This window comes from Pipistrellus hanaki, assembly GCF_964339955.1.
Source record: "Pipistrellus hanaki genome assembly, chromosome: 21".
In the NCBI taxonomy this organism is placed as follows: domain Eukaryota; kingdom Metazoa; phylum Chordata; class Mammalia; order Chiroptera; family Vespertilionidae; genus Pipistrellus; species Pipistrellus hanaki.
The window spans coordinates 1,210,654-1,233,904 of record NC_140523.1 but is presented as its reverse complement, the minus strand read 5'-3'; the positions used below and the strand labels follow the sequence as shown (position 1 = coordinate 1,233,904).

The 23,251-nt window shown below is 55.2% G+C and overlaps 2 protein-coding genes across 6 annotated transcripts in view; one reads left to right on the top strand and one right to left on the bottom strand.

The window, feature by feature from the left end:
* Positions 1-23,251, bottom strand: part of TTC23 (tetratricopeptide repeat domain 23) — a 995,109-nt gene that overhangs the window by 956,533 nt on the left and 15,325 nt on the right. The window contains exons 8-13 of one of the 5 annotated variants that reach the window (XM_084869193.1): positions 22,125-22,252; positions 21,183-21,332; positions 18,068-18,172; positions 14,651-14,733; positions 13,442-14,050; positions 10,671-13,203 (exon numbers count right to left, since the gene is read on the bottom strand). In XM_084869193.1, coding sequence (XP_084725319.1) covers positions 13,927-14,050; positions 14,651-14,733; positions 18,068-18,172; positions 21,183-21,332; positions 22,125-22,252 — 590 coding nt within the window. In that variant the 3' untranslated portion in view covers positions 10,671-13,203; positions 13,442-13,926. Of the gene's footprint in view, positions 1-10,670; positions 13,204-13,441; positions 14,051-14,650; positions 14,734-18,067; positions 18,173-21,182; positions 21,333-22,124; positions 22,253-23,251 lie in introns of those variants that run through there. The other 4 variants (XM_084869194.1, XM_084869195.1, XM_084869192.1 and 1 more) reach the window with 4 other exon arrangements.
* Positions 490-11,084, top strand: SYNM (synemin). The gene is made up of 5 exons (XM_084869042.1): positions 490-1,465; positions 3,757-3,881; positions 6,025-6,095; positions 6,590-9,054; positions 9,844-11,084. The coding sequence occupies exons 1-5, from the start codon at positions 632-634 to the stop codon at positions 10,126-10,128; spliced, it is 3,780 nt and encodes a 1,259-aa protein (XP_084725168.1). The 5' UTR covers positions 490-631; the 3' UTR covers positions 10,129-11,084.

The window sequence follows — 23,251 nt, the reverse complement described above, 5'->3', positions numbered from 1 at the left end:
CCCAGCCTCTCACCTCATATGGCGGCTCCGAGGTCGGTCCTCGAAGGCCCGGACCCTGAGGTGCCGTCGGTGCGGGGCAGGAATAGGGGAGCCCTGCCCACGTCGCTGTCCCTTCAGCCGGCAACAAGCACCCGACAGCCAGCCGGCGCCATGGACCCCCCCCCCCACCCATGGGCGCGCGGGCCCTGAGGTGGGCATGGCCCCTGAGGTTCGCACCGGCTCGGCGGCGACGTCGCGGCCACTCGGGCGCCAGGTGGCGCCGTGCGTCCGTCCCCTGCGTCTGGGCGCGCTGCGCTCTGATTGGCTGAGCGCCGGGAGGGTGGAGCGCCGGGGCCCGCCCCCCTGTCCCCTGCGCCTCGGGCGCGCCGCGCAGTGCGCTCTGATTGGCTGAGCGCCGGGGGGAGCGCCACTCGCAGTGCGTTCTTATTGGCTGAGCGAGGGTGGGGGGGGGGATAGCCGGGGTCCCGCCCCCCTGTCCCCTGCCCGGGACCTAAGTGCGGCTGCTCGCCCACTCCCCGCGCAGTCTGCGGGCTTCCCGGGCGGCGGCGGCGGGGCCGGAGCGGCGCATCGGAGGCGGGGGGACAAGACCAGGACAGGAGGGCACAGGCCGGCCGTGCGGACACCCGCAGCGATGCTGTCCTGGCAGCTGCACACGGGCCCCGAGAAGGCCGAGCTGCAGGAGCTCAACGCCCGGCTCCACGACTATGTGCGCCGCGTGCGCGAGCTGGAGCGCGAGAACCTGCTCCTGGAGGAGGAGCTGCGCCGCCGGCACGGGGGGCTGTGGGGGGCCGAGGACCAGGCGGCCCGCTGGGCGGCGGAGGAGGCGGCGGCGGAGGAGGCGCGCGGCCTGCGGCTGCAGCTGGACGAGCTGAGCTGGGCCACGGCGCTGGCCGAGGGCGAGCGCGACGCGCTGCGGCGGGAGCTGCGGGAGGTGCGGCTGCTGGCGGAGGAGACGCGCGCCGCCCGCCGCCGCCTGGACGCCGAGCTCGGGGCGCGGCGGCGGGAGCTGCAGGAGGCGCTGGGGGCGCGCGCCGCCCTCGAGGCGCTGCTGGGCCGGCTGCAGGCCGAGCGCCGGGACCTGGACGCGGCCCGCGAGCGGGACCTGCGGGAGCTGCGCGCGGCGCTGGCGGCCAGCCTGACCGTGAGCTACAGCGCCCGCGCCCTGCTGCCCGCCGCGCCCCCGCCGCCGCTGCTGCGCGAGGTGCGCGACAGCTGCTCGCTGCTGGTGGCCGAGTCGTGGCGGGACACGGTGCAGGTGTACGAGGAGCAGGTGCGCGCGCTGGAGGCCGCCCTGAGCTGCGGCGAGGAGAGCCGGCGCCAGGCCGAGGAGGAGAGCCGGCTGTGCGCGCGGGAGGCCGAGGCCCTGCAGCGCCAGGCGCTGGAGCTGGAGCAGCTGCGCGCGCTGCTGGAAGAGGAGCTGATGCGGATGCGGGAAGCCTACGAGCTGCAGGCCCAGGAGCGGCAGGTCCGTGCACAGGGACCCGCCCCATCCCAGCCCCCCCCCCCCCCCCGGGTGCGCCCTGCAGGGGGTAGGGGAGCTGCGGGTCTCCCCGGACCCACAGCGCCTTCACCGGGCGTCACCCGTGGGTGGGGTCGGTCGGCCCCGAGGGTGCCCTTGCTCTGCCTCAGGACCTCAGGGTCCCAGCATCTCTGCAGCCCAGGAAAATGGGCTCCTTGGCGGGCCAGTGAAAAGTGCCGTGTCATCTTAAAAGAAAATTTTTTTTTAAATTGATGTCAGAGAGGAAGAGAGAGAGAGAGAGAGAGAGAGAGAGAGAGAGAGAGAGAGAAAAAAACATCCATAATGAGAGAGAATCATGGACCCGCTGCCTCCCGAACACCCCACGCTGGGGATGGAGCCCGCAACCCAAGCATGTGGCCTTGACTGGGAATCGAACCTGGGAACCTCCATAGGTGGATGCTCTATCCACTGAGCCAGAGCAGCTAGGAACAGAGATTGTGTGTGTGTTAGGAATAGAGGTGTGTGTGTGTGTGTGTGTGTGTGTGTGTGTTAGGGATAGAGGTGTGTATGTGTGTCTGTGTGTGGAACTGGGATGTGTGTGTATGTGTTAGGACATTGGTGTGTGTGTGTGTGTGTGTGTGTGTGTGTGTCACTGTGGGAGCTGAAGCCAGGGCCCTGGGGAGTGTAAGAGCCGGGGGGACGCGGCCGGAGGCAGGCTGTTATAACAAGAGCGGAGTTAGGTAAACAGCTGCCATTTCGGAGACGCGCAGGCCCAAACCTTGGGCTCCGCCGGGTGACACCCGTGTGTGTGATTTACTGTCCGTCCTCCCCGCCCAGCCTCGGACAGAACTGGGCATGTTCCCAAACCCTCCTATCAGCGGTTCCCGGGAGGACGGCTTAAAATAACCCGCCCATAAATGCAGAGGGCTTTTTTTTTTTTAAGGGAACAGTGCGGCCCCGAGTTTAAAGACGGGCGATTGGGTGATGTTGGGGTGCAGGGCGGGTTGGAAGAGGCTGCTCGCTCAGAGGCGTGTGGTGTGGGCTGATTCCTAGCCATTCCTTCTCCATCTCGGCTCACTCAGCTCATCTCGGACCTCGAAGCTCTGGTTTCAGTCTTATTTTTTTAGGGATAGAAAGAACCCCTTTTCCCCTAATTAAATATTTTTTAAAAAAATAAATTGGAGAGCCGGGACCGGTTTGGCTCAGTGGATAGAGCGTCGGCCTGTGGACTGAAGGGTCCCGGGTTCGATTCCGGTCAAGGGCATGTACCTTGGTTGCGGGCACATCCCCAGTAGGGGGTGTGCAAGAGGCAACTGATCGACGATTCTCTCTCATCAACATTTCTAACCCTCTATCCCTCTCTCTTCCTCTCTGTGAAAAATCAATAAAATATATTTTAAAAATAAATAAATAAATAAATAAATAAATAAATTGGAGAGAGAGGGAGATAGAGAGAAGCATTGCCGAGAAACATCATGGATTGGTTGCCTCCTGCACTCCCCCTCATGGGGATGGACCCCGGTCTGTGCCCTGACCGGGAATCCAACTGGTTCGTCGGTCCACGCACAGCCACTGAGCCACGCTAGCCAGGCCCAAGTCCGAAGCTTTATTCCATCAGTGGGATGGGTTACAACCTCTCTGGAGAGCGCCCTGGCTGGTTTGGCTCAGTGGATAGAGCGTTGGTCTGTGGACTAAGATGTCCCGAGTTGGTTCCGGTCAGGGACACATGCCTGGGATGCAGGCTCCATCCCCTTGGTGGCAGGAGGCAGCCAATTAATGATTCTCATCATTGATGTTTCTCTCTCTCTCTCCCTCTCACTTCCTCTCTGAAATCAATAAAAATGTTTAAAATCTCTTTAAATTCATTAACTCATTCGTGTCTTTTTTTTTTTTTTTTTTAAAAAGGGGCATATACCTCAGTTGCAGGCTCAGTCCCCAGCCGGGTTGGAGACAAGTAATTGGTGTGTCTCTAACATCGATGTTTCTCTCTCTCCCCCTCCTCCCTTCCATTCTCTCAAAAAAAAAAAAAAAATCAATGGAAAAATATCCTTGGGTGAAGATAAAAAACAAAACAAAACACACACATCTTCCATACGTAATAATAATAATAATAATAATAATAATAATAAAAACAAAACACTTCTAGTGGAACAAAGGCCCCACTTAAAACCATCCTTGCTGTGACTGCCTCTTGAACCTGGAGGGCTTCCATCTCGCTGTGTCCTGGGCTGTTGGTACCGCACATTGGACCCAGCGAAGCTCAGGGCCTCGGCCTGAGCACCCTCTCCTCTTTCTAGAGTGCCATCGCCCGCCTGGAGGATGAGAAGGCTGCCCTCACCTTGGCCATGGCCGACCGTCTGCGGGACCATCAGGAGCTGGTGCAGGTGAAGACCAGCCTCAGCCTGGAGGTGGCAACCTATCGGTAAGGATGGGCTCCAGGCTGTTGTCCTGGCAACTGAGGAGGGGCCGTTGTCATGGCAACAGAGGAAGGGCTGTTGTCCTGGCAACGGAAGAGGGGCCGTTGTCCTGGAAACAGAGGAGTGGCTGATGTCCTAGCAACAGAGGAGGACCTGTTGCCCTGGCAACAGAGAAGGGGCTGTTGTCCTGGCAACGGAGGAGGGGTTGTTTCCCAGCCATCCCAGTGGAACTCCAGGGTCCGGCTCTCAGGCTCTCCTGGGTCATGCGTCCATCTCTGGCCAGGGAACAGAGCGCCTCATGAGTCACATGGGCTGAGGCTGGGGTGGGAGGTGCCCCAAACCTGGCACCACTCTAGAGCGGATGCTGGGCCGGCCCGGAAAGCCCAGCTCGGTGCCAGTGTTAGGTAACCCCGGGTGCCAGGCCAGTCTTCCCCGCAGGGACCTTCCTGTTTCCTCTCTGGGATAGTTCTCTGGGCTGCAAAAAACGAGACTCTGATTTTGTGCTTTGTCTCTGGGATTTTTGTTGTTGTTGTTGTTTTTTTTAACATATATTTGTGTTGATTTTAGAGAGGAAGGGAGAGGGGAGAGAGAGAGAGAAACATCCATGATGAGAGAGAATCATGGGTCACCTGCCTTCTGCACACCCCACGGGGGGGATCGAGCCCACAAACCCGGGCATATGCCCTGACGGGGACTCGAACCGTGACCTCCTGGTTCAAAGGCCAACGCTCAACCCCTGAGCCATGCCGGCCGGGCTTGTCCCAACTCGTTGATGAGACCGCAGACCTGGTTTTCTCACACGTGTCCACTTATTTTCGTGCTGCAGAGGCTGCCGGCCCGGGGGAGCCACATGAAACGGTCACAAATAGCCGGTGAGTCAGGAGGCTGGCATCTCGCAGTTCCCAAGGCCCGAGGGCCGGTTTCCCTCGCCTCAAAAATAACCAGAGACGCTCTACCCGCTTCTTAAAGCCCTACGAGTCTCCTCCTTGGAGATAGTCCTTTGCGCCCAGCTGGCGTGGCTCCGCGGTTGAGCGTCGGCCTAGCAACCAGGAAAGCGGTCACCGTTCGATTCCTGGTCAAGGCACAGGCCCAGTGCAGGGCCTGCAGGAGGCAGCTGACCCATGATTCTCTCTCATCATTGATGTTTCTCTCCCTCTCCCTTCCTTTCTGAAATCAATAAAAAAATATGAAGGGGAAAAAAAAGAAGGGGGTTCCCCTTGGCTTGCTACCTTCCCCCTGCCTCCCGACCCCCTCCGACCACAAAGTTCCTGTGTCCGTGGGAATCACCACCCTTGGAATCAGTGAGCATGAAACCTGCTTCCCGTTTGCCTGAAGCGCCAGGCCCCTGCCCGGCCCTGGCGTCCCATCTCTGCATCCGTGCCCGGCTCTCCATGGCCATCGGCAGCTGGTGGCCACCCGTGGCCACCCACGGGTGTGATTTCTTGGAAGGGAAGTGGGTGACAATTGTTGTGCCCGCAGTCTCCTCGAGCAAGTGTCCTCGGGGCTCTCCGTGGCCGACGGGAATCACGGCTTGATGAAGATGCTGCCGTTTCAGACTGGTGGGAGCTAGACGTGGCCAGAGAAGCCACCTGGTCGCATGCTTTTTGAGTTTTATTCAAAGAGCTCAGAAGATGCTTCTCTCTGGGTGGGTGTAGGAGGCGGGGAGTGGCTCACAATTTCTTCTTTTCTGCTCCTACCTGCCTCCCCTCTCTCCTCTCTCTCTTTAATATATATATATTATTGATTTTAGAGAGGAAGGGAAAGGGAGAGAGAGAAACATCCATGATGAGAATCTATCATGGATCGGCTGCCTCCTGCATACTCCACACTGGGGATGGAGAGCCCACAACCTGAGCATGTGCCCTTAACCGGGAATGGAACCGTGACCTCCTGGTTCATAGATGGATGCTCAACCACTGAGCCACCTCAGCCAGGCTCCTCTCTCCATCTCTCTCTCTCTCTCTCATTTTGTCCATTCGGTTGGATGGATGCTCTACCCACCAGGTCTGCGTTCGGACGCGCCTCCTCAGACACAGAGCCTGTGACCATGTGGCCATCGACCGAGGACGCCACAGGGCGGTCTCACCGAGCCCATCATGTGCTTTATTTCCTAATGAGTTATTATTATTATTATTATTATTTCTGCAGAGCCTTATTGGAAGGAGAAAGTAATCCAGAGATACGGATCCTGGCGGAGCGCCTGGAACACCTGCCCCGAGGTAAAGACCGGACTGAGGGGTCCTGGGTTTGATTCCCGGGGTTGTGGGCTAACACTCTATAACCACCGAGGACCCCAGCCAGGGCTATCGCGCTGTGTTTTACTGTGACAGGATCGCTTGGAGAGTAGAAACTATCTTTTTTTAAAAAAATATATTTTATTGCTTTTGTACAGAGAGGAAGGGAAAGAGAGAGTTAGAAACATTGATGAGAGAGAGTCATCGATCAGCTGCCTCTTGCACACCCCCTACTGGGGATATGCCCGCAACCAAGGTACATGCCCTCGACCGGAATCGAACCCGGGACCCTTCAGTCCCCAAGCCGAAGCTCTATCTATTGAGCCAAACTGGTTTCAGCAGAAACGATCTTATTTATGACAACCGTTCCGTGGTGATAGTGTGTGTTTATTGGGATGGGATAGGCCTGGGGGGGAAGCTTTCCTGATAGAAAAAGGTCCCGATGATTCTTGTCCTAAGGAACCGTTCGATTCCCACAGAGCTCAGAACCACGGCCTACGGTTATACCAACGCCGGTTACACCAACGCAGCAGCTTTCCGGAGGGAAATGAGGGAAAATGAGCGGAATCTGTTCCTGAGACACAAGCCGCCACTTCCCGGGAATGTCCCCCGCCGCCAAAGCTGGGCCTGGCCGGCCCCGCCCACGCCCAGGAGGCCCTTCCCGGGCCCGGGATCTCCTGCCCTGACCCCCGCCTGGCGTGAGACCGCCTACGAGAAAACCACCACCACCAGCAGCAGCCAGGCCAGTTCCAGGGCTTTCTCTGCAGCGTACGGGGGGCTCGGGAGGAAAGCCGAGGTCCCCGTGAAGCCGAGGACGGAAGGCGGCACCAAGGTGCGTCTAGCCAGAGAGCCCAGTCCCGCCCGGGAGCCTTACCGAGTCCTCGGGGACCGCAGGGCGGCGGCGGCGGCGGGCGCTTCCGAAAGCACCGGGGACGAGGAGAGGATTGTGATTTTGGGGAAGAAGATGACGAGTGAGCCGGAGAGAGGCCGCCCGGGGACGGCGGTCCACGGGAGGCGGGACGAGAAGATGTTCGACTCGAAGGAGAAAGCGTCCGAGGAGCGGAACCTGCGGTGGGAGGAGCTGACCAAGCTGGACAAGGAGGCGAGGGAGCGGGAGAGCGAGCTGCGGAGGGACAAGGCGAAGGGGAAGGAGCCCGCCGCCCGGGAGACGGGCGTGCGGGTGCGAGAGGTCCCGATCCGCCTGGAAGGGTCCCCGGACGGCCGGGCGGAGGAGGAGACCCCCAAAGGGGCCCGGACGCCCCTGCCGAAGGATGCAGGCGGCGGTCGGGGGGGAGGGATGGACACGAGGAGAGAGACGAGGTTCGGGTTGGACGCTGAGGGCCAGGCCGCCACGACCGAGACCATCGCTGAGAGCATCGTGTCCAGCGTGCTGAAGCGGTTCACCCAGTCCCCCGAGGGCAAGGCCCCGAAGCCGCCGCCGCCGCCGGACACGAAGGTCACGTACGTGGGCAGGACGGAGCTCCCCGGGGACCGGAGAGCCAAGACGGAGATCGTGGTGGAGTCGAGACGCACCGAGGAGGTGGACGTGCGGGAGGGGGCCGGCCTGGAGGCCCTCCTGAGCCCCGGCGGGCCGGCCGGCGGCCTGGAGCTGAAGGGCAAGGCCCGGGAGAGGGTGATCGGAGACCTCCTGAGCCTCGGGCTGCAGGGCCGGGAGGGCCGGGCCAAGGTGGTGAACGTGGAGATTGTGGAGGAGCCTGTGAGCTACGTGGCGGGCGCGAGGACGGACGAGTTTCCCACCCCCTTCCACGTGGAGGAGGCGGACGACGCGTACCCCCTGGGGTGCAGGGCCGAGGAGGAGGAGGAGGAGGAGGAGGAGGACCTGTACGGGGTCACGGAGGTCGCCTTCTCCGCGGATCACCGCCATGAGGCATCCAGAAAGTCGGAGCGGGTGTCCCGGGTGGAAGAGGTGACGGAGGCGGGCGACTCGGAGGAGGAGGAGCAGGAGCAGCAGAGCTATTTCGTGTCCACCCCGGAGGAGGGCCCCGAGGAACGCGGCGGCTTCGGGCGGGACGGCGCCGCCAGGGCCGCGGGGGGCTCGGCGTACGGGCAGATCCACATCGAAGAGGAGTCCACCATCCGGTACTCCTGGCAGGACGAGATCGTGCCGGCGTCCGGGAGGAGGAGGTTCGCGGATGCTCCGGAATCTCCCCCGGAGCCGGAGGCCGCCGGCTCCCCGCACTGGATCGAGGAGACCACCAGCGGCGAGGTCCGCGCCCAGGCCACCGTCACCGACAAGGAGATCAAGATCCCGCGCCGGTTCCACTCGTCCATCAGCCGCGACTTCAAGGAGCCCCGGCACCAGCTGGCGGAGGCGATGGGGCAGCTGGAGGAGAGCCTGCCGCAGCGGGTGCGGGAGGAGCTGTCGGCCCTCGCCAGCCAGGACCGGGCCGGCCTGGGCCACCTCTCCGTGGACGTGAAGAAGGTCCAGCCCTCGGGCGGCGGCGGGGCCGTGACCCTGGTGGCCGAGGTCAACCTGTCCCAGACGGTGGACACCGACCAGCTGGACCTGGAGGAGCTGAGCAAAGACGAGGCGGGCGAGATCGAGCGGGCGGTGGAGGCCGTGGTGCGGGACAGCCTGGCCAAGCGGCGCAGCCCGGGGCCGGGGAGCCCGGACGGGGACGCGGGAGGGCCGGCACCGGCCGGCGGCTACGGGTTCAAGCGCTGGGCCACCCAGGAGCTGTACCGCGCCTCCGCGGGGGAGGAGGAGGAGGAGGAGGACACCAGCTGGGCCTCCCGCAGCTCAGAGACCATCACCGCCACGCAGGGCCCCGTGTCGGCCTCCGTGGAGGTCACCAGCCCGCGGGGCTTTGCCCGATCACACGTGCTGGAGGACATCAGCTCGTCCGTCAGACGCGTGAAGATAGGCCCCTCTGGGGTCTGGAGGACCGAGCAGGTCCCCCCCGAGGGACCGCCTGCAGGACAGGTGAGTGGGGAAGGTGGCTGGGGCCGGGCGGCCAGTTCCGAGGGAGCCCACTGTTTGTTTGTTTTTAATATATATTTTATTGATTTTTTTACAGAGAGGAAGGGAGAGAGATAGTTAGAATCATCGATGAGAGAGCATCATCGATCGGCTGCCTCCCGCACGCCCCTCCCACTGAGGATCGAGCCCGCAACCTGGCATGTGCCCTGACCGGGAATCGAACCCTGACCCCCTGGTTCACAGGTCAATGCTCAACCCCTGAGCCACCACCGCCAGCTGGACATGAGCAGATCCTTTAGGCACCGAGGTCTTACAGAAACACAAACCTCTGAGCATGCTGCCTTCTGTGGGCCCACATATATATATTTTTAAATATGTGTATATATATATATATATATATATATATATATATATATATATATATATATATATATATTTTTTATTTTATTGATTTTTTTTATTTTATTGATTTTTTATAGAGAGGAAGGGAGAGGGATAGAGAGCTAGAAACATCGATGAGAGAGAAACATTCATCAGCTGCCTCCTGCACACCTCCCACTGGGGATGTTTTTCCCCGATCAAGGTCCATGCCCTTGACTAGAATCGAACCTGGGACCTTTCAGTCGGCAGGCCGACGCTCTATCCACTGAGCCACACCGGCCCATTTCTAAGACATTGGCCCTGGCCGGTCCTGTGGGCTTGCTTCCCGGAGGAGCTAGGTGAGTCCGCAGGCAGCAGGACACCACGGCAGGGGGGTTCTGGGCCCCAAAGGAACTGCGTTTTACTTTTCAGATGGACACGAGTCCCCCGGAGGCGGCCCCCCGCTGGGCCCGAGAGACCACGGTCCTGTTCGCGACGGGCACGGAAGGGAATGCTCACAGCGCTACGTGGAGAGAGGCCGGCCGGGAGCGGGACCGGGCGGCCGGCGTGGCCGCCTCCCAGGAGCAGGCCGGGTTCGACCGGACGGTGCAGCTGCAGAGGATGGTGGACCAGCGGTCGGTGATCTCGGACGAGAAGAAGGTGGCCGTCCTCTACCTGGACCGCCAGGGGGACGAGGACGACGGACACTGGTTCTGAGGACGCCCTTGTGTCCGATGGTACATGGCTTCGTCACGTAGACCCACACGCAGAGGCCGTGGCTGCACTGCAAGCGGGGGTGGGCTGATGGGGGGGGGGGGAGGGAAGAGTTCCCTCTCTTTTCTGAAACCTCCCCTTTCTTTTTTAATTTCTCCAAAGAGGATGCCAGGGGATGTCAACTTTCTTGGCAGCCTAGGAAGGTGTTGAAGGAATGAATGTATGTCTTAAAAGGCACCGGAGTTTTTTTTTATCTTTGAGTTGGGGGCTTTTCAAAAATACTGTTTATTTCTATAGTCTTAAAAGTTGGTATTTAAAAAAAAAAAAGTATTTTATTGATTTTTTTTTCACAGAGAAGGGAGAGGGATAGAGATAGAAACATCGATGAGAGAGCTGCCTCCTGCACACTCCCTACTGGGGATGTGCCCGCAACCAAGGTACATGCCCTTGACCGGAACCGAACCCGGGACCCTTCAGTCCGCAGGCTGAGGCTCTCTATCCACTGAGCTAAACCAGTCAGGGCTGCATTTTTTGTTTTTAATATATTTTTATTGATTTCAAAGAGGGAGAAAGAGAGATAGAGACATCAATGATGGGAGAGAATCATGGATTGGCTGCCTCCTGCACGCCCCCTACTGGGGATCGAGCCCGCAACCTGCTTGTTAAATAGGTACCTTCTGGTTCATCGGTTGACACTCAACTACTGAGCCATGCTGGCTGGGCTTAAAAGTTTTTTTGTTTTTTTGTTTTTTTTTTTCTCCTTGGAGTTTTCGCTCCTGGGGATGGTTTGCACCAGTTTGCACCTGGTCACAGACACAGTTTGCACTTCTACCTTTAGGTAAGCTGCCGAACTGGCAACCTTATGGACAAGAGTTACATATTACAGAGAACTTTATCTTTGCATGTGCTACTAAGAAATAGTCTACTAACCTTGTACGAAAAACAAAAAAACAAAACAATGCACTTTTCTCTTTCTGGAGTCTTTTCAGAAAGAAATCGTAGGAGATAAGCAGATGGCTCACTTGAAGAGAAATCTACATGATTCCATCTTTAGGAAAAAGTTACACGTCTTAGAGTTTAAACCCACCGCGAGACTTGAATGAATTGCATTCTCTGTGCAGAATTTTAGAAAATAGAGCGTTTTATTTATGGAGAGGGTAGCTCCAGGCTGTTGCGGCATTTCATTTTTTAAAAAATATATTTTTATTGATTTCAGAGAGGAAGGGAAAGAGAGAAACATTGATGGGAGAGAACCATGGATCAGCTGCCTCCTGCACGCCCCCTAGTGGGGATGGAGCCCACAATCCAGGCATGAGTCCTGCCTGGGAATCAAACCGTGACCTCCGGGTTCATAGGTCAATGCTCAACCACGGAGCTAAGCCAGCCGTGCTGAGAGCTTCCGTCTTTAAAGGTGTAACGTCACGTGAAAACTAGTATTTCAGACACCCCGGTGTTATTTTAATCCAAGCTAGCTTTTTTGCCCACCATGTTGCCTAGACTACGCTTCCTCCAGCAGTATCCTAGACCCGCCTGGAGGGCAGAGGGGTCATGAGGCAGGTGACGCCACCCTCAGGTAGGTCATGGCCTCGGGGGGTGCGTGTGGCATTTGAGGTCCTTCCCTCTGGGTGTCACCGAGACGGTCCTCGGGCCCCCGAGATGCACATCTCCCCAGCTTCAAGGAATGTTTAGCGCAATGGTCGGCAAACTCATTAGTCCACAGAGCCAAATATCAACAATAGGACGATTGAAATTTCTTTGGAGAGCCACATTTTTAAGAAAATATATATTTTATTGATTTTTTTTACAGAGAGGAAGGGAGAGAGATAGAGAGCTAGAAACGTCGATGAGAGAGAAACATCGACCAGCTGCCTCTTGCATACCCCCTACAGGGGATGTGCCCGCAGCCAATGTACATGCCCCTGACCGGAATCGAACCTGGGACCTTTCAGTCCGCAGACGGACGCTCTATCCACTGAGCCAAACCGGTTTTGGCCTGGAGAGCCAAATGTTTTAAAGTTAAAACTATAGAGGTAGGTTCATCGTTATTAACTTCATTAGGGCACTCCTGAGCTGGCCTTTGCTAAAAACTCAAGGGGCCAAAGAGTTCTGGCTCGCAAATGGCTCTCGAGCCGCAGTTTGCCGACCACTGGGTTAGGGCGCTGGTCTCCGTCATGGATAAGTGGAGAATAAGAGAGCATGGCTTTTGGGGTGAGGACATGCTCTTCCATTCATTGTTGTCTCGCTGTCATAGTTTTCTCGGACTGCGTCTCACCTTCCTGCTGCTGTTTCGAGATCGGTTAAAATGCACATTGAGAACGGCCCCCTCGGAACGGCTGACCTTGCTAACTACCCTCCTGTTCCCCACGAAGGGAAATGTCACAAATGAATGTGTAAAAATAAAAACCTAAAAAAAAAAATTAAATAAATAAACCCTGGCATTGCCACGCGAGAGAATGGTGGGGGTGTGTGTTTCCTATGTAAACGCGAATGAACATGTGTGTTCACACGCGTGCTTTTCGTGAGGAACCACGGCAGGACCACGTGAAAACCCCCGTCCTTTAATCCAGCCACGACTTGACCCGGTAGGCCAGCACAGAGCTAGAAGGTGTGGCAGACGGGGCGGGGGCCTGGTGGCTGGTGCTCAGATACGGACTGGTGTGCGGTAAGAATGTCCCCGCGTCCCCGCCTGGGAGCCTGGTGGCAGGAGGTGGGAGTGGTGACTGCCTCTTTCCCCTTCTTCCCACTCAGCCTCCATGCCACAGGCCCGTCTGGGGCGGGCGGGCGGGTGTGAGAGGGGTGTGTGGTCGCTGTCACACGCCTGAGGAGGACAGGGACCCTGCCTCCCTGCACCCTGTCACTCGGATCTTTGTTTTCCCCGTGGATTCTTTTTTAAAAAAATATATTTTTATTGATTTTTTTACAGAGAGGAAGTGAGAGGGATAGAGAGTTAGAAACATCGAGGAGAGAGAATCATCGATCAGCTGCCTCTTGCACACCCCCTACTGGGGATGTGCCTGCAACCAAGGTACATGCCCTTGACCGGAATCGAACCCGGACCTTTCAGTCCACAGGGCAACGCTCTATCCATTGAGCCAAACCGGTTTCTGCTCCCTGTGGATTCTTTTTTTTTTTTTTAAATATATTTTATTGTTTTTTTACAGAGAGGAAGGGCGAGGGATAGAGAGCTAGAAACGTCGATGAGAGAGAAACATCGACCAGCTGCCTCTTGCACACCCCCTACTGGGGATGTGCCTGCAACCAACGTACATGCCCCTGACTGGAATCGAACCTGGGACCTTTCAGTCCGCAGACCGACGCTCTACCACTGAGCCAAACCGGTTTCGGCTCCCCGTGGATTCTTGAGGTGGCCTCTGTCACAGACGGAACCCCAGTGGGTTGGCGTGAGGGCGCCAGCCTGCAGCCCAGGAAAAGCGGAGGGGGACGGGCGGGGGGAGGGAAAGGAAGCTCCGCCCACACATACCGACTCTGGCACCTTCACGCTCCTTCCGCCAGCGTTTTATTCTCCATCCCCATCGCCTTCCTGTGAGAGAGTCCCAATTTTTCCAGAACTGAACTCCAAGTCGGACCCCCCGACCGGGGCTGAGGGCTCTGTGCGCAGTGAGGTGCCGAGTCTCTCCCGCGTGGGAAGCCTTGACCTTCTGGAGGCCCAGAGACGTGGGGCCCCCCCGGCCTGCCTTGAGGACCGGCACGGTGCCCGCTGGCGCCACCTCCTGGTGGTGGGGGGAGGCGTGCAGCCGGCGCCCGGGCCTGCCCCCCTGTCCTCGGGGTGCGGTGCGTGTCTCAGTCCGCCGCGTGGGGCCTGGCCCTCCAGGGCGCTGCGTGCGGGGCCTTGCCGGTGCAGAAGGCCGGCCGGGCTCTGGCTCTCGAGGCCGACCTCAGCTTCACGGTGGCCATCTCGGGGGCCCTGCGAGCAAGCGGAGGGCGGTGAGTGGGGCGCCCCTGGGACCCCCACCCCGCGTCCCCCCGCCCTGGCTGCTGTGGGACAGCCCGGCAGCTCCCGGTTAGATTTCATGGAGGAGACAGCCGATCAATGATTCTCTCTCATCATTGATGCTTCTCTCTCCCTCTCCCTTCCTCTCTGAAAATCAATTTAAAAAAAAAAAACAATTAAAAAATACAATATAATCAGAATTTAAATCTTAAATAAAAGAAAAACGTGGGTGAAGTCAGAGGGCTCTCGGGCTCCCATCTTGAGCCCCGGGCAGGTTCCAGGGGGCCCAGGCAGTGCTGGGAGCCAGCATCCCCGGGGAAGACCAGGTGGCCCGCAGGCAGCTGGTCGGCCGGCAGGAGGACGCATCCCAGCTCCTGTTTCAAGAGCTAATTCCTCCTCAGGACTGGGGCAAGGAGGGTATTTCACGGCCGAGGAGCTGGTCTCGCCTGGTGTGAGTAACAGGAACACGCACCGACAGTTCCCGGAGCCCACAGACCGGCTTCCGGGGAGGTTCCGGACGACCGAGGAGCGAGGTGCCCAGGGGACGGCGAGGGAACAGTGTCAGTGACTCACTTGGACAGCACGTCCAGGGCCTGCTGGGTGGCCAGCGTCCGCCGGTCCTGCGGTCCGTACAAGAGGGTCTGGATCTGGAGACACTGCAGGACACCAAGCAGTCACCGTGAGGGTGGGGAACGTCATGGAGAGCACGCAGCAGCTGGACGAGGCTCCCGAGAACGGGAGAGATTGCTTCAGCCGCAGGCCCCTGTCTGATCGTCTGACCTTCCACTGTGAATGCCAGAGACCGTCTGACCTTCACTATGAATGCCAGGGACCATCTGACCTTCACTGTGAATGCCAGAGACTGTCTGACCTTCACTATGAATGCCAGGGACCATCTGACCTTCAATGTGAATGTTAGGGACCGTCTGACCTTCACTGTGAATGCCAGGGACTGTCTGACCTTCACTATGAATGCCAGGGACCGTCTGACCTTCACTGTGAATGCCAGGGACCGTCTGACCTTCACTACGAATGCCAGGGACCGTCTGACCTTCACTGTGAATGCCAGGGACCATCTGACCTTCACTATGAATGCCAGGGACCGTCTGACCTTCACTGTGAATGTCAGGGACCGTCTGACCTTCAACTTGGATGTTCCGAGGGATCCTGGAAACAAGTGTACAGCGCTAGCACTGCTATAGAACCCTCTGTGACAACCTGTATGCAAAAACATGTTTCAAAAGTATCTATTTTTACAAATAAAGGCATTCGTGAGAGGATGGTGTCCGGTTTCTATTTTGGAATGACCTTTGCTACAGCCCAGACAAGTTAAAAAAAATAAATAAATAAAGTGTGTGCCCTGCCCAGCGTGGCTCAGTTGGTTGGGCGTCGCCGGTTCGATTCCCAGATCAGGGCACACGCCCGGGGTGTGGGCTTGATCCCCAGTGGGGGGGCGTGCAGAAGGCAGCCGATCCACGTTACGCTCTCTCACGGCGGTGATTCTCTCTTCTTCCTTCCTCTCTCTCCCCCCAAATCAATAAACTATTGTTCTATTTTCTATGGGCTTTCTGTAATCATGACTACACAGCAATCTCCTAGGGAGTCACTTATTGAGGAGTTAAAACATTCAGCTTTATTCTGCTTATTATCCCGCCATTATCCCTGCTTGCAGCTGGCCAGGGCAATCTCAAGGGGAAGCTAAACATTCAATCTGTACCCCCAAACGGCCAAAGTGATTTTGAAGAGGAATGGGGTGGAGGGAACTGATTTCCCGTCACCACCTTCATGAAACTCTAGCAATGAAGTTCTCATCCTGAGCAGACAAGAAGGCCAACGGGACATGGCAGAGGGTCCAGCATGACAGATGACAGGAGAGAAGTGACCTTGAGGGGTCGGCGAGGGAGAGCTGAGCTCGTCAATGGGTGGAACTGGAAGGAAACGGACCCCTGCCCTCTGCCACGCCCAGCAAGGAATCCCGGGCTGGTGGAAGAGCTAAACAAGAAATGCAAGACTTGGAACTTTTAGGGGAAAATATTGGAGATGACCTTTATGCAGAAGTACAATAGTTCCTGGACAAGATCCGAAGTAGTTCTTGGATAAGATCTGGACAAACCAAAAGATTTGATTTATAAAAAATTAAAAAAAAAAATTTATTGATTTTTTACAGAGAGGAAGGGAGAGGGATAGAAAGTCAGAAACATTGATGAGGGAGAAACATCGATCAGCTGCCTCTTGCACACCCCCCTACTGGGGATGTGCCCGCAACCAAGGTACATGCCCTTGACCGGAATCAAACCCGGGACCCTTGAGTCTGCAGGCTGTGGCTCTATCCACTGAGCTAAACCGGTTTTGGCTGATTTATAAAATTTAACTACATTGAACACTCAAAACTGAAAACACGTATGCACCAGAATTCACCTTAAGCAAAGTATACGGACTGGATGGGGGAGAGGGGGAAGGAGACACTGCACAAAGCAGAGAGAAAGGATCAGCAGGCAGAAGAGACCAAGAACTCGCACAAGGTATCGAGAGACACGAACACAACCTCCCCACGGAAAAGGGATCGCAAGGTAGGAAAGGATTATTCAAAGACCTTGAAAAACAGAATAGTGGCTGAGCATGCCCGATCTCACAGGCAACCGGAAACCACCTAAATGCTCTCTGAGGTCGCCCTTCACCTGTCGGACTGCAAAAGGAAGCACTTGACAATGGCCAAATCCAAGGCCTGTCAAAGAAATGAATGAGAGAGTCATTCAGTAACTCGGCTAAGGCAGCGGTCGGCAAACTCATGAATCAACAGAGTCAAATATCAACAGTACGATTGAAATTTGAGAGCCAAGTTTTTTAAACTTAAATTTCTAACGCCACTTCTTCAAAACAGATCGCCCAGGCCGTGGTATTTTGTGGAAGGGCCTCACACAAGGGGCCAAAGAGCCGCATGTGGCTCACGAGCCGCGGTTTGCTGACCACTGACTGGGCTAGTGGATGAGTAACCTGTAACATGCCCATGGATTGTATATGTGTGATATACATGTTTGGTGTGTGTGTGTGTGTGTGTGTGTGTGTCCATGTAGATGAATCTCATGATGACAGGCAGAAAAGAGCAAATTGCAGATGAATGCAAATTATATAGATAAAATATGCACATTTTATGGGAAGCTTAAAAAAAAAAACACGTAGAGGAAAACCACAGTAAAATACAGCGTGGGAATGATGTCAAACGCAGGGTGGCGGTCACCCCGTATGGGGCGGGCAGGGGCAGGAACGGGCACTTCCTTCCTGAGGGTCACGTTTTGTGTCCTCTATCAAACAGCGACCTCAGGCCCCAAGCCCCTGCGGGAGCACACCCCCGGCCGGCCGCGGGGAAGGTTTTCTGGGCTTTCTCCGTTCCTCCGGGGAAAACCCTGTTGGAAGCCAGCCTTGAGGGGGGAGGTTTCTCACTTTTCTTTAAGTGGACAAAGCCCTGAAATCCTGAGTATCCAGGGGAATCGTAAATAAATTAATTAAAAAAAAAAAAAAAAAGGAATACGGGCTGTGAAAGGGGGAGGTCGGTGGTGGCAGAGGGTACCTGGGTCAGACCCCCAAATGGGGTGGGGGTCAGCCAGGTGAGCGGCACCGTGGGGAGGAGGGGGTGGGGGTGGGGTTTCAGGCAGGTGCATCTCCCTCTCTCTCTCTCTCTCTCTCTCTCTCGCTCTCTCTCCCCCTCTCTCTCTCTCTCTCTCTCTCTCTCTCTCACACACACACACACACACACACACACACGCACACGCACCCCTGCAGCCCCCTTCCCTGGGGGAGCACTAACTCTGAGCTGTGCACAGGAGGGCAGGGAGGGTCCCATGAGAGGAACAGGTGAGGCGGGAACAGGGAGGGGCATGGCGATGAGTGAGAAGGTGGTGGTGGTGGGGGGGGGGGGCGGGGTAGGCAGTGCCGCTCACTCCGCTGCTCTCCCCGGGCCTGGAAAGCCTGGGTGCCGCCCTCACTCCTCACCTCTGCGTTGCCAAGTGCCGTGAGCTCTCTATCCTTATCGACACCCCTCGACTCCCCCACGACTCTGCTCCAGCCCCTGGCCACCACCATCCTTCTCCAGCACAGCTGCAACACAAACGGTCGGAGGACAGATGCATCATGGGGGCACGGCAGGAGCCCCCTCCACAGCCAGCCGGGGTGGCTCAGTGGTTGAGCGCTGACCTAAGATCCAGGAGGTCACCCCAGTCAGGGCACATGTCCGGGTTGCGGGCCTGACGTGCAGGAGGCAGCCGATCCGTGACTCTCTCATCATTGATGTTTCTCTCTCGCTCTCCCTCTCTCTCTTCCTCTCTGAAATCAATAAAAAAAAAAAAAAAAAAAAAAAAAAAATATATATATATATATATAAAGAAACTAATAAAGGAGTAACCTCGTGGGCCATAGGAGAGCCGGGAGTGGGCTGGATCCGGCCTCAGAGCCCATCGTTGGGACAGTCACCTGAAGGATCAAGTCTGGGCCCCTTCACCTAGGAACTCCCCCCCCCAGCCCCGCCCATGGCTTCCGGGCGCCCCCTGACAGACAGTCCTCCCCAGTCACTCTCTGCTTCTTCAATGGGGTGTACTCTCCAGCCCCTCATCCCCGCCCGCCTCCTCTTCCACCCCATTTCCAACCTGGGGATGCGGCTCTCCCCCAGGCCACCCTCTTTTTCAGGACTACTTATTCAACAGACCTGATTTGGGGTGGTGAACACACAACACAATACACCAGATGATGCATTATAGAACCGTGCCCCTGAAGCCTACGTAACTTTATTAACCAACGTCACCCCAATACATTCCATAAAAAAAGTTAAAAAAAAGAAAAAGAAAAAAGTAAAGGTAAGCTTCCATATTATTTTTATGAAGCAAATAATAGCATTGATACTTAAATGTCACTTATAAATACTGGTGCAAAGATCATAAAATAAATATTCGCAGGCAGAATCTAGCTCATATTAAGAATATAATTCAATATCACCATGCACATTTGTTCCAGGAATGCAAAGTTGGTTGAATACTAGAATAAAATACACCACGTTAAGTGGTCCACGGATGCTAAAAAAAAATTTGATAAAATCCAACACTTATTTCTAATTAGACTCACTAGAGGCATGTCCACTGAGATCAGGACAAGACAAGGGCGCCTGCCACCCCCACTCCCACTCATTATTGTCCTGGAGGCGGGAACCGGTGCGATCAGACAAGAGAAAGCAGGCAGCGCCCCCAGAGCTGAAAACCAGAAAGTAAAAGGATTTGCAGATGATGTAACAGGATCTGCCCTGGAAACCCGAGAGAAGGCTCAAATTAACTCCGGCAGGAAAAGCCTTGAGCAAGCAGGCCCAGCACATAAAATTAACAGGGAGACCAGCCGCCTTCACGTACACAGAAAGGACCGGTCACATACACGTAACAGCGGATACCACCCCGCAGACAACAGTATGAAAGAAGGTAAAATGCTTAGAAATCAATGTGGTCAGAAATGGGCAACACCCAGGATGAAGGGACACTTTAAAAAACGGGCCTGCCTGATGCAAACGTGGATGTCAACAAGTGTAAGGACATCCCTGCTCCTGAGTAAAAGGACTCCACACCATTGAGATGTCAGTGCTCCTTAAGGATCATTTATAAACAACACGATCCTCCAGAAAATGCCACCAAGCTTTGTATCCAGCGAGACAGGCTGTTAACACTAAAATTCACGTGGAAGAAAACAACAAAAATAACAACAACACGTGCTAGAACACCTGGGAAACGGGATATTCCAGAGTCAGAGACACCACTCCTGGAGTCTAGTCCTCCCCGCTATGGAACCATAAGCTACGAAATCTCTACATTTAAAACCAACGAGCCGAAACCAGTTTGGCTCAGTGGATAGAGCGTTGACCTGCGGACTGAAAGGTCCCAGGTTCGATTCCGGTCAAAGGCATGTACCTGGGTTGCAGGCACATCCCCAGTGGGGGGTGTGCAAGAGGCAGCTGGTCGATGTTTCTCTCTCATCGACGTTTCTAGCTCTCTATCTCTCTCCCTTCCTCTCTGTAAAAAAAATCAATAAAATATATTAAAAATAATAATAATAATGATAAAAAATTAAAAAAAAATAAAACCAATGAGGAACCAGCATTCACGCAAACAAAGCTGTCAGTGGAGCGGGAGAAAAATCCAGAGACACAAGTTCACGTAGAAATGTGGTATATTTGGTGAAGGTGTGTTCTCAGACCTCTGGGCTCTTTAACAAAATGGTGCTGGACAACTGGCTAGCCATTTAGAAAACAAACAAATAAATAAATAACATTAGACCCGTACCTCAGACCATCCAAGCAAATGAACTCCAAACTCAAGAAGAAACTGGTGATGGAAAGGGCCTTGACTTGGGGTGACCACACAATACAACAGCCAGATGATACGTTACAGAACTGTACCCCTGAAACCTAGATCATTTTATTAACCAATGTCACCCCAGTACATTCAAATAAAAAAAGAACTAAATATACAAAGTACTAGAAGAACACAAACACATTCCTCTATAAACTGTGTGCACAGAGAGAGTACAATAAAATAAAAGATACATTTGCACTCCATAGGAATTTAAAAAATGTTTTTACATGGCAAAAATAATGGATAATTCAGTAAAAAGATATATACATATGTGTACGAGAGGATTGCTGTAGCTTTTACCGAAAAAAGGGTTAGTTTAGATCGACTGTGAAAGCCAAGTCACCTTGCCTAAATAAACCACTTAGAAAGGTCTATTTAAAAAGAGCATAGTGGCCTGGCCGGTGTGGCTCAGTGGTTGAGCATCGACCTATGAACCAGGAGGTCATGGTTCAATTCCCGGTCAGGGCACATGCCCGGGTTGTGGGCTCGATCCCCAGTGGGGTGTGTGCAGGAGGCAGCCGATCCATGACTCTCTCTCATCACGGATGTTTCTATCTCTCTCTCCCTCTCCCATCCTCTCAGAAATCAATCAAAGTATATTTTTAAAAATATAAAAATAAAGAGAGCATGGGGAGGGAGAGAAGGTGGCCCATAAGGAGGGAAGGAGGGAAAAAGAGAGGGTGGAGGGCTTCTCTCTGCATCAGTGCCGGCTCCAGGCTTACCTTGTTCAGCTTCTTGTAGGCCCCGCTGTGGTTCCCCTGGGCCAGGTCGGCGCCACTCAGAAGCCGGTAGGTCTCTGCCACCTCGGGGCTGAGGTCGCCAAACACCCCCACTTTGGCCTCCAGGGACCCCCTCAGGATCGAGGTCGCTCTCTGGGAAAGGGACGCAAAGCGGTCTGGTTAAAAATGTTCAAAAGCTGACCCCCAGGGATCAGGGCCCATTAGGAAAACGAGGGAGCCCGGCCAGTGTGGCTCATTGGTCGAGCATGGACCTACTGGGAACCAGGAGGGCAGGGTTCGATCGCCAATCAGGGCGCATGCCCGATCCCCAGTAGGGGGCGTGCGGGAGGCAGCCGATCAACGATTCTCTCTCATCATGGATGTTTCCATCTCTCTCTCCCTCTTCTTCTCTGAAATAAAAAATTACATATAGCCGAAACCGGTTTGGCTCAGGGGATAGAGCGTCGGCCTGCGGACTGAAAGGTCCCAGGTTCGATTCCGGTCAAGGGCATGTACCTTGGTTGCGGGCACATCCCCCAGCGGGGGGTGTGCAGGAGGCAGCTGATCGATGATTCTCTCTCATCAATGTTTCTAATTCTCTGTCCCTCCCTCTTCCTCTCTGTAAAACAAAATCAATGAAATATATTTTTAAAAAAAAACAACTGACAATTTTTTCTAAAATACATGTATTTTAGAAAAAATATATATTTTCTAAAATATATATTTATTTTTTAAATATATATATATATTTAATATATATTAAAAAAGAAAGAAAATGATGTAACTCACTGCCTGACAGCAGCCACAAGGCCTTCCTCATCCATGCCTTGCACACAGTAGACGCCTACTGGATGCTCGCACAGTGAGGGAGTTGCAGAGCCCTCTGGGTAACCAACGGGGCCGCCCATGCAGACAGCCGGCCGGCTGCGGCCCACGCTCGCTCACCTCCTCCTGCCCGGCGCCTTGCAGAAAATGGCAGTATTCATCCTGAACCGAGAGGAACTTGGCTCTCCCCATCCCTTCCGCGTCCCTCAGGTGGGCCAGGCTCTCCCGGAAGTACCGCTCGGCCACATCTGAAGCAAAAAGCATCATGACGACAGGGAATATTTTCCCACTGAATTTTAGAGAGTGGAAGGCAAGGAGACAGAGACAGAGAAATATCCGTTAGCTGCCTTCTGCATGCACTCTGACCCAGGCCGGGGATGGAGCCTGCCACCGAGGTCCAGGCACTGGACCGGGAATCGAACCTGGAACCCTTCAGTCGGAGGGCAGACGCTCTATCCACTGAGCCACTGTGGGGAGGTGGTGGTGGTGGTGTCTGTGCATTTCTAGAGTATTACTCCACTTTGTTTTTCTCTTGGTAGGAGAAAATTCTACTGCCTGGAAAGTGTTCCTTCCCTTTTACTGGCAGCTGACTCATCGCAATTTAATGCTCAAACTCTATTCACTTTGCCTGTGCTGCTGATCGGATGACAGCGAACGGGGCGTGTTGCGGCATTTTTTCTGCTGGCTCTGAAGGCATTGCCCACACCAGCAGTCCACGTCTCAAAACCAACGAGGGGAGTGTGCTGGAGAGTTCTGTTTTCTAGTTGGAAATGAAGCCCTTCTTGAAGAGTGAGGATCTTTCCCGGCTGGTGTGGCTCAGCGGTTGAGCGTCGACCCAGGAACCGAGAGGTCGCCGGTTCGATGCCCGGTTGCGGGCTCAATGCCCAGTAGGGGGCGTGCAGGAGGCAGTTGATGGACGATTCTCTCTTATCATGGATGTTTCTATCTCTCTCCCCATCCCCCTTCCTCTCTGAAATAAATAAAGGCGTGTTTTAAAAATGTTTTAAACAAACACAACTCTCACCAAGAGAACACCTCTTCTAGAATCCTCAGCAACCCGAGGCGCTGGCCTGGGCAGCGGATGAGTCACTTTCTAAAGCAGAGGAGCACGGCTTAGCTGTAAACCTGAGCCCTCGGGGCACAGGTCAAGGCCATCAATCTCCTCCCGTGTCCACTCCCGAGAAACCGTAGGATTGCCTGCGGGTCAGGGCGAGGGAGGAAGCTCGGCTCTCTGGGCAGGGCAGGGC